Raw genomic sequence first — 10459 nt, 5'->3', positions numbered from 1 at the left:
GCTGGCTGGCTGGTTGGGCCTGTAGGCTGGCTGGCTGGCTGGCTGGGCCTGTACAGCTAAAGGCTGACGGCTTGGCCCTGGATCTAAGGTAGGGTGACTGACACTGTTACAGAGACTGGCACAATGGTAAACATCACTAAACCAGGAAGGATAAACAAGGCTGTTTGGATGCAGCCTGCCCAAAAGACCAAAGCACTGTTAGAGAGATACACCCATTAATGTTTAGTCTTCCAGGCTAAGCCATTATTACCATCAGCATGGGGGGACTATGGGCCATTCTGGCTTGGACAAGCCTTCTTACTTATGGGGAACTATGGGCCATTCTGGCTTGGACAAGCCTTCTTACTTATGGGGGAACTATGGGCCATTCTGGCTTGGACAAGCCTTCTTACTTATGGGGGAACTATGGGCCATTCTGGCTTGGACAAGCCTTCTTACTTATGGGGGAACTATGGGCCATTCTGGCTTGGACAAGCCTTCTTACTTATGGGGGAATATGGGCCATTCTGGCTTGGACAAGCCTTCTTACTTATGGGGGAACTATGGGCCATTCTGGCTTGGACAAGCCTTCTTACTTATGGGGAATATGGGCATTCTGGCTTGGACAAGCCTTCTTATTATGGGGAATATGGGCCATTCTGGCTTGGACAAGCCTTCTTACTTATGGGGAACTATGGGCCATTCTGGCTTGGACAAGCCTTCTTACTTATGGGGGAATATGGGCCATTCTGGCTTGGACAAGCCTTCTTACTTATGGGGAATATGGGCCATTCTGGCTTGGACAAGCCTTCTTACTTATGGGGAACTATGGGCCATTCTGGCTTGGACAAGCCTTCTTACTTATGGGGGAACTATGGGCCATTCTGGCTTGGACAAGCCTTCTTACTTATGGGGGAACTATGGGCCATTCTGGCTTGGACAAGCCTTCTTACTTATGGGGGAACTATGGGCCATTCTGGCTTGGACAAGCCTTCTTACTTATGGGGGGACTATGGGCCATTCTAGCTTGGACAAGCCTTCTTACTTATGGGGGAACTATGGGCCATTCTGGCTTGGACAAGCCTTCTTACTTATGGGGGACTATGGGCCATTCTAGCTTGGACAAGCCTTCTTACTTATGGGGGAACTATGGGCCATTCTAGCTTGGACAAGCCTCCTTACTTATGGGGAAACATCAGAGAGCACATATTTACTTAGTGGTAAGATACAAAGGCAGTGTGCCAGGCCACACCCCCATCTCTCCTGAGCCTCGGTGATGGGAGTTGAGAGCGGTGTGTGTGTGTGTGCGGCCTCTCAAAAGTGTGTGTGTTGGGAATTGTGAGTTGGAGAGGTCACCACAGAGGTCAGCTCTCTTATGGTTCCTGCTGCCCTCCTTGTTGTCATGCCAGCACTAATCCTTGGCACTGCATTAAATCATCCTGGTGTCCTGGGGGGGGGCAGACAGACCAACAGACAGGGTGAGCGACACCTTCTCCCCTCCCCTCCCCTCCCGACACCTCCTCCTATCCCGACACCTCCTCCCCTCCCGACACCTCCTCCCCTCCCTACCCGACACCCCCTCCTCTCCCGACACCTCCTTCCCTCCCGACACCCCCTCCCCTCCTCCCCCGACACCTTCCATAGAAAGAGTAATATCTGCAGGTTATACCTCTTAGGGACGGCGTATTAATGTACCCACCAAGCCATAAACAACACCCCACACACAACTACACATACTAAACCGCTTTACACTGGGAACAGATTGCAGACCTCCTGCTCTGTTTGTGGCCAATAGTAATATCCCCTGAATATTTATGGTTTCTGCAGTTAAGTGTCCTAATTTAATTAATAATAATCAGAGTATTGGCTAGGGCTGCCTGCTTTCTCAGGAATTAAAAACACATTTAGGTCATCTAACCCACAAAGTCCCAGGCAAGCAGAGTCAGTTCCCGACACAGTAACCCCATGCAAATCACATGCAAATCACATGCAAATCACATGCAAATGTAGAACTGCTCGGAACTGTGAAAGTAACTCGTGAAGAATCCCGAGCCATAAACACAGAATGCATCCTGGTGGCATTACAAACCGTCTTCAATACAGCAAACATGACATGCAGCATTTCAGCCTGTTAAGAAGAAGCCCGGGAGCCCCAAACACACAGCTGATGTAACGGATGTGAAACGGCTAGCTTAGTTAGCGGTGGTGCTGGTGTAACGGATGTGAAACCGCTAGCTTAGTTAGCGGTGGTGCTGATGTAACGGATGTGAAACCGCTAGCTTAGTTAGCGGTGGTGCTGGTGTAACGGATGTGAAACCGCTAGCTTAGTTAGGTGGTGCTGATGTAACGGATGTGAAACGGCTAGCTTAGTTAGCGGTGGTGCTGGTGTAACGGATGTGAAACCGCTAGCTTAGTTAGCGGTGGTGCTGATGTAACGGATGTGAAACCGCTAGCTTAGTTAGCGGTGGTGCTGGTGTAACGGATGTGAAACGGCTAGCTTAGTTAGCGGTGCGCGCTAAATAGTGTCACTTGCTCCGAGACCTTGAAGTAGTGGTTCCCCCTTGCTCTGCAAAGGGTCGCGGCTTTTGTAAAGTTATACTGTTACACTGACTTAATGTTTAAACCAAACCTCAGTACAAAAACACAGGCAGAGAAAGTACTGATTAGTGAACTTTAGTCGACTGGGGACGTTGTCGTTAACGAGAGGCGATAAACACAACATTTGAGGGACGGGGAGACTATTAGAGAACGTGATTTAAAAAGAAGATTAACAGGAGTGACTGCTGGCCACTGATTAGGGGACCTGGGTAACGGCGGCGTGTCGGCCTCGCCAGGAAGGCAACAATGCGTGTGTTCACCCCCATCAGTGTGCTGTGGACTAAACACAGACAGGCCATCAGCAAGCCTTGCATCACCCCTCACCCCTCCCCAATCATCTCTCAGTGTTCTGAAACTTGAAGGAAGGGTAGTGTGGGCAGTCTGGTCATCCAGACAGACAGACAGACACCATAGAGTCAGGGTAGTGTGGGCAGTCTGGTTCATCCAGACAGACAGACAGACAGACAGACAGACAGACTGAGAGACAGACAGACAGACAGATGAGAAAGACTAAAAGAGGCTTGTCCTCAACACTTCAGGCCATGTGTCTCTCATCATAGACTGGCCAAACCATTTCTCAGATACTCAGTTCACAAGACAAGCCAAATGAGGCCTTTTGGAAAAATAAGTTGGAAAAATAAGACAGGCTAAGTGCCATGTCATTGTGAAGCACTTGGGGAATGAGAATGTGTAGAGGACCAGGCAGCTGTGAGAAAAACCTACAACACTTGAGGACTGAGAATGTGTAGAGGACCGGGCAGCTGTGAGAAAAACCCATGGAGTTGTTTGTGTTGGGAGGTTAGACCAGAGCGCTGCTCAAGTGGAGATAGAAGATGTGTTTCCATTCCTGGTGTTCCATCCTGCCGGCTTCTAGAACACCCTGTTCCCATCCTGCCGGCTTCTAGAACACCCTGTTTCCATCCTGTCGGCTTCTAGAACACCCCGTTCCCATCCTGCCGGCTTCTAGAACACCCCGTTCCCATCCTGTCGGCTTCTAGAACACCCCGTTCCCATCCTGTCGGCTTCTAGAACACCCCGTTTCCATCCTGCCGGCTTCTAGAACACCCCGTTCCCATCCTGCCGGCTTCTAGAACACCCCGTTCCCATCCTGCCGGCTTCTAGAACACCCCGTTCCCATCCTGCCGGCTTCTAGAACACCCCGTTCCCATCCTGCCGGCTTCTAGAACACCCCGTTCCCATCCTGCCGGCTTCTAGAACACCCCGTTCCCATCCTGTCGGCTTCTAGAACACCCCGTTCCCATCCTGTCGGCTTCTAGAACACCCCGTTCCCATCCTGCCGGCTTCTAGAACACCCCGTTCCCATCCTGCCGGCTTCTAGAACACCCCGTTCCCATCCTGTCGGATTCTAGAACACCCCGTTCCCATCCTGCCGGCTTCTAGAACACCCCGTTCCCATCCTGTCGGATTCTAGAACACCCCGTTCCCATCCTGTCGGCTTCTAGAACACCCCGTTCCCATCCTGCCGGCTTCTAGAACACCCCGTTCCCATCCTGCCGGCTTCTAGAACACCCCGTTCCCATCCTGCCGGCTTCTAGAACACCCCGTTCCCATCCTGTCGGATTCTAGAACACCCTGTTCCCATCCTGCCGGATTCTAGAACACCCTGTTCCCATCCTGCCGGATTCTAGAACACCCTGTTCCCTCCTGCAGGCTTTTAGAACACCCTGGTCCCTCCTGCAGGCTTTTAGAACACCCTGTTCCCATCCTGCAGGCTTCCAGAACACCCTGTTCCCATCCTGCAGGCTTCCAGAACACCCTGTTCCCATCCTGCAGGCTTCCAGAACACCCTGTTCCCATCCTGCAGGTTTCCAGAACACCCTGTTCCCTCAGAACCCATAGGATGGCGGCAGACTGGATCCCATCGTCAGCACTGTGACTGGACACAGAAATAGCTCACACACACACACACACACACGAGGCTCTCCCTCTCCGCCAGAAGCATTTAGTGTAAACATTATCAGTAACCATGGGGTTTTCGCTGTAATGTCTTGAGAAAAAGCAGAAGGAGGGTAAAAACACAGTTCTGACAGAAGCAGCAGTGAGAGAGAACTAAAGAGCCATTCAATATGCATGGAGTTGAACGTTGAACCCGTTTATAACATGATATGATGGAGATTACGGCTGACTTCCCTCTCTGGGTTAGTTCCCCCACAGGAGCAATACATTCCCTCGTCTTCGCCTCGGTTCTCGAGGCTGTTCCAGACCAAAATCAAGATTCTGCTCACACTGACGATTCACAGCCCAATAAAACTGATATTAAAATGCCGGCGACAGAACGGAACAGTCTGAATAATTAAAAAATAAAAAAGTGTTTTATGAGTAGGAGGTGAGAGTAAGTGTTTCCTGGTCTTTTTAAAAAAAAACTGTTCTGTACCAGTTGGCATGTTGTTCACCAGAATCTGATCTGAACTGTTAGTCAAAAAGAAACTGGTCTGTAACAGTTGGCATGTTGTTCACCAGAATCTGCTCTGAACTGTTAGTCAAAAACAAACTGTTCTGTAACAGTTGGCATGTTGTTCACCAGAATCTGATCTGAACTGTTAGTCAAAAACAAACTGTTCTGTAACAGTTGGCATGTTGTTCACCAGAATCTGCTCTGAACTGTTAGTCAAAAACAAACTGTTCTGTAACAGTTGGCATGTTGTTCACCAGAATCTGATCTGAACTGTTAGTCAAAAACAAACTGTTCTGTAACAGTTGGCATGTTGTTCACCAGAATCTGATCTGAACTGTTAGTCAAAAACAAACTGTTCTGTAACAGTTGGCATGTTGTTCACCAGAATCTGCTCTGAACTGTTAGTCAAAAACAAACTGTTCTGTAACAGTTGGCATGTTGTTCTCAGAATCTGCTCTGAACTGTTAGTCAAAAACAAACTGTTCTGTACCAGTTGGCATGTTGTTCCCAGAATCTGCTCTGAACTGTTAGTCAAAAACAAACTGTTCTGTAACAGTTGGCATGTTGTTCACCAGAATCTGATCTGAACTGTTAGTCAAAAACAAACTGTTCTGTAACAGTTGGCATGTTGTTCACCAGAATCTGCTCTGAACTGTTAGTCAAAAACAAACTGTTCTGTAACAGTTGGCATGTTGTTCACCAGAATCTGATCTGAACTGTTAGTCAAAAACAAACTGTTCTGTAACAGTTGGCATGTTGTTCACCAGAATCTGCTCTGAACTGTTAGTCAAAAACAAACTGTTCTGTAACAGTTGGCATGTTGTTCACCAGAATCTGCTCTGAACTGTTAGTCAAAAACAAACTGTTCTGTAACAGTTGGCATGTTGTTCACCAGAATCTGCTCTGAACTGTTAGTCAAAAACAAACTGTTCTGTAACAGTTGGCATGTTGTTCACCAGAATCTGCTCTGAACTGTTAGTCAAAAACAAACTGTTCTGTAACAGTTGGCATGTTGTTCACCAGAATCTGATCTGAACTGTTAGTCAAAAACAAACTGTTCTGTAACAGTTGGCATGTTGTTCACCAGAATCTGATCTGAACTGTTAGTCAAAAACAAACTGTTCTGTACCAGTTGGCATGTTGTTCACCAGAATCTGCTCTGAACTGTTAGTCAAAAACAAACTGTTCTGTAACAGTTGGCATGTTGTTCACCAGAATCTGATCTGAACTGTTAGTCAAAAACAAACTGTGGATAAACTAGTTGGCAACCTCTTGTCTGAGAATCTGCTCTGAACTGTTAGTCAAAATGTCCAACAAACTGTTCTCTCATAACAGAACACGGGTTTTGTTCAGCAGAATCTGCGTCTCACTGCTGGATGAGGAGGAAATTGCGAAAAAAGGCGAAGATATTTTGAAATGAGGAAAAAAACATAAAAGACGAAAATCAAAACAAGAAAATAAAAGTAGAGAGACAAGAGGCCTTTAGTCAAAACAGACAACAGACTGTTCTGTAACAGTCTCAAAGACTCCTACACACCTCACAGACTCCAGGCCCTCATCCTGAACTGTTACACAAAAACAAACTGTTCTGTAACAGTTGGGGGTTGTTCAAGAATCTGATTATTGAACTATTTCCCCATTGGTCACAAAAACACACAGAGACAACAACAGTTGGTGTTCCTCAACCTCCCGAACTGTTCAAATAAAACCATAGGAGATAAGGCAGTTGGGAGATAAGGCCGGTGTGCTCTGATAAGGCTGGTGTGATGAGATAAGGCTGTTGTGAACAGATAAGGCATGTGTTCATGAGATAAGGCTGTAATGAGATAAGGCCGGTGTGATGAGATAAGGCCTGTAATGAGTTAAGGCCGGTGTGATGAGATAAGGCCGGTGTGAGGAGATAAGGCCGGTGTGAGGAGATAAGGTTCTGTGACAGATAAGGCATGTGTTCCCAGATAAGGCTGTGTGAAGATAAGGCCGGTCAAAAGAAAGGCCTGTAATGAGATAAGGCATGTGTAATGAGATAAGGCCTGTCTGAGATAAGGCCGGTGTAAAAGATAAGGCCGGTGTGAGGAGATAAGGCCGGTGTGAAGAGATAAGGCCGGTGTAATGAGATAAAAACAAACTGTTCTGAGATAAGGCCGGTGTGATGAGATAAGGCCGGTGTGATGAGATAAGGCCGGTGTGATGAGATAAGGCCGGTGTAATGAGATAAGGCCGGTGTGATCCCAGATAAGGCCGGTGTGATGAGATAAGGCCGGTGTTATGAGATAAGGCCAGAGATAGGCTAGGTGTGATGAGATAAGGCCGGTGTGATGAGATAAGGCCGGTGTGAAGATAAGGCCGGTGTGATGAGATAAGGCCGGTGTAATGAGATAAGGCCGGTGTGATGAGATAAGGCATGAGATAAGGCCGGTGTAATGAGATAAGGCCGGTGTGATGAGATAAGGCCGGTGTGATGAGATAAGGCATGTGATGAGATAAGGCCGGTGTAATGAGATAAGGCCGGTCAATGAGATAAGGCCGGTGTGAAGATAAGGCCGGTGTATAGATAAGGCCGGTGTGAAAGGCCGGTGTGAGGAGATAAGGCCGGTGTGATGAGATAAGGCCGGTGTGATGAGATAAGGCCGGTGTAATGAGATAAGGCCGGTGTTGAGTAAGGTAGAGATATTGGTGTGAGATAAGGCCGGTGTGATGAATAAGGCAGTGATGAGATAAGGCCGGTGTAATAAGGCCGAATAAGGCCGGTGTGAGGAGATAAGGCCGGTGTGATAGAGATAAGGCCGGTGTGATGAAAATAAGGCTGGTGTGATGAGATAAGGCCGGTGTGAAAAACAAACTGAGATAAGGCCGGTGTAATGAGATAAGGCCGGTGTAATGAGATAAGGCCGGTGTGATGAGATAAGGCCGGTGTCCAAGGAGATAAGGCCGGTGTGAGGAGATAAGGCCCTCGGTGTGAGGAGATAAGGCAGAAAGGCCGGTGTAAGGCGAGAGATAAGGCCTCACTGTGAGAGATAAGGCCGGTGTGAGGAGATAAGGCCGGTGTGATGAGATAAGGCCGAAATGAGATAAGGCATAAAATGAGATAAAACCGGTGTGAAGATAAGGCCGTGTAAGAGATAAGGCCGGTGTGAGGAGAAAGGCCGGTGTAATGAGATAAGGCCGGTGTGTTGAGATAAGGCCGGTGTAATGAGTAAGGCCGGTGTGATGAGATAAGGCTCGGTGTGATGAGATAAGGCCCTGTGATGAGATAAGGCCGGTGTAATGAGATAAGGCCGGTGTGACAGATAAGGCACGGTGTAATGAGATAAGGCCGGTGTGATGAGATAAGGCACGGTGTGAGGAGATAAGGCACGGTGTGAGAGATAAGGCCGGTGTGATGAGATAAGGCGGTGTGATGAGATAAGGCTGTAATGAGATAAGGCCGGTGTGACTAAGAGGACAAGGCAGAGATAAGGCCGGTGTGAATGAGTTAAGGCCGGTGTGATTCAGATAAGGCCGGTGTAATGAGATAAGGCCGGTGTAATGAGTTAAGGCCGGTGTAATGAGTTAAGGCCGGTGTAATGAGTTAAGGCCGGTGTGAGGAGATAAGGCCGGTGTGAATGAGTTAAGGCCGGTGTGAATGAGATAAGGCCGGTGTAATGAGATAAGGCCGGTGTGAGGAGATAAGGCCGGTGTAAGGAGATAAGGCCGGTGTGATGAGATAAGGCCGGTGTAATGAGATAAGGCCGGTGTGAGGAGATAAGGCCGGTGTAATGAGATAAGGCGGGGGTGAGGAGATAAGGCCGGGGTAATGAGATAAGGCGGGTGTGATGAGATAAGGCCGGTGTGAGGAGATAAGGCCGTGTAATGAGATAAGGCCGGTGTAATGAGATAAGGCCGGTGTAATGAGATAAGGCCGGTGTAATGAGATAAGGCCGGTGTAATGAGATAAGGCCGGTGTAATGAGATAAGGCCGGTGTAATGAGATAAGGCCGGTGTGATGAGATAAGGCCGGTGTAATGAGATAAGGCCGGTGTGATGAGATAAGGCCGGTGTGATGAGATAAGGCCGGTGTGATGAGATAAGGCCGGTGTGATGAGATAAGGCCGGTGTGATGAGATAAGGCCGGTGTGATGAGATAAGGCCGGTGTGATGAGATAAGGCCGGTGTAATGAGATAAGGCCGGTGTAATGAGATAAGGCCGGTGTAATGAGATAAGGCCGGTGTAATGAGATAAGGCCGGTGTGATGAGATAAGGCCGGTGTGATGAGATAAGGCCGGTGTGATGAGATAAGGCCGGTGTGATGAGATAAGGCCGGTGTGAGAGATAAGGCCGGTGTAATGAGATAAGGCCGGTGTGATGAGATAAGGCCGGTGTGATGAGATAAGGCCGGTGTGAGAGATAAGGCCGGTGTGAGGAGATAAGGCCGGTGTGATGAGATAAGGCCGGTGTAATGAGATAAGGCCGGTGTGATGAGATAAGGCCGGTGTGATGAGATAAGGCCGGTGTGATGAGATAAGGCCGGTGTGATGAGATAAGGCCGGTGTAATGAGATAAGGCCGGTGTGATGAGATAAGGCCGGTGTAATGAGATAAGGCCGGTGTGATGAGATAAGGCCGGTGTGATGAGATAAGGCCGGTGTAATGAGATAAGGCCGGTGTGATGAGATAAGGCCGGTGTGATGAGATAAGGCCGGTGTAATGAGATAAGGCCGGTGTAATGAGATAAGGCCGGTGTGATGAGATAAGGCCGGTGTGATGAGATAAGGCCGGTGTAATGAGATAAGGCCGGTGTGATGAGATAAGGCCGGTGTAATGAGATAAGGCCGGTGTGATGAGATAAGGCCGGTGTAATGAGATAAGGCCGGTGTAATGAGATAAGGCCGGTGTGATGAGATAAGGCCGGTGTGATGAGATAAGGCCGGTGTGATGAGATAAGGCCGGTGTGATGAGATAAGGCCGGTGTAATGAGATAAGGCCGGTGTAATGAGATAAGGCCGGTGTAATGAGATAAGGCCGGTGTAATGAGATAAGGCCGGTGTGATGAGATAAGGCCGGTGTAATGAGATAAGGCCGGTGTAAGGCCGGTGATGAGATAAGGCCGGTGATGAGTTAAGGCCGGTGTGATGAGATAAGGCCGGTGTGATGAGATAAGGCCGGTGTGATGAGATAAGGCCGGTGTGATGAGATAAGGCCGGTGTGATGAGTTAAGGCCGGTGTGATGAGATAAGGCCGGTGTGATGAGATAAGGCCGGTGTGATGAGATAAGGCCGGTGTGATGAGATAAGGCCGGTGTGATGAGATAAGGCCGGTGTGATGAGATAAGGCCGGTGTGATGAGATAAGGCCGGTGTGATGAGATAAGGCCGGTGTGATGAGATAAGGCCGGTGTAATGAGATAAGGCCGGTGTAATGAGATAAGGCCGGTGTAATGAGATAAGGCCGGTGTAATGAGATAAGGCCGGTGTAATGAGATAAGGCCGGT

The 10459-nt window shown here is 48.6% G+C and overlaps 1 protein-coding gene across 1 annotated transcript in view; it reads right to left on the bottom strand.

Annotated features, from left to right (window-relative positions):
* Positions 1-1101: 1101 nt before the first annotated feature.
* The window catches only part of LOC118383407 (threonylcarbamoyladenosine tRNA methylthiotransferase-like), a 53175-nt gene continuing 43817 nt past the window's right edge, over positions 1102-10459 (bottom strand). The window contains exon 4 of the mRNA XM_052509362.1: positions 1102-1426. Coding sequence (XP_052365322.1) covers positions 1380-1426 — 47 coding nt within the window. The 3' untranslated portion in view covers positions 1102-1379. The remainder of the gene's footprint in view (positions 1427-10459) is intronic.

This window comes from Oncorhynchus keta, unplaced genomic scaffold (genome assembly GCF_023373465.1).
Source record: "Oncorhynchus keta strain PuntledgeMale-10-30-2019 unplaced genomic scaffold, Oket_V2 Un_contig_4386_pilon_pilon, whole genome shotgun sequence".
Taxonomy (NCBI): Eukaryota; Metazoa; Chordata; class Actinopteri; order Salmoniformes; family Salmonidae; genus Oncorhynchus; species Oncorhynchus keta.
Note: the sequence above shows the minus strand (reverse complement) of the source record. Positions and strands in the feature narration are given on the sequence as shown.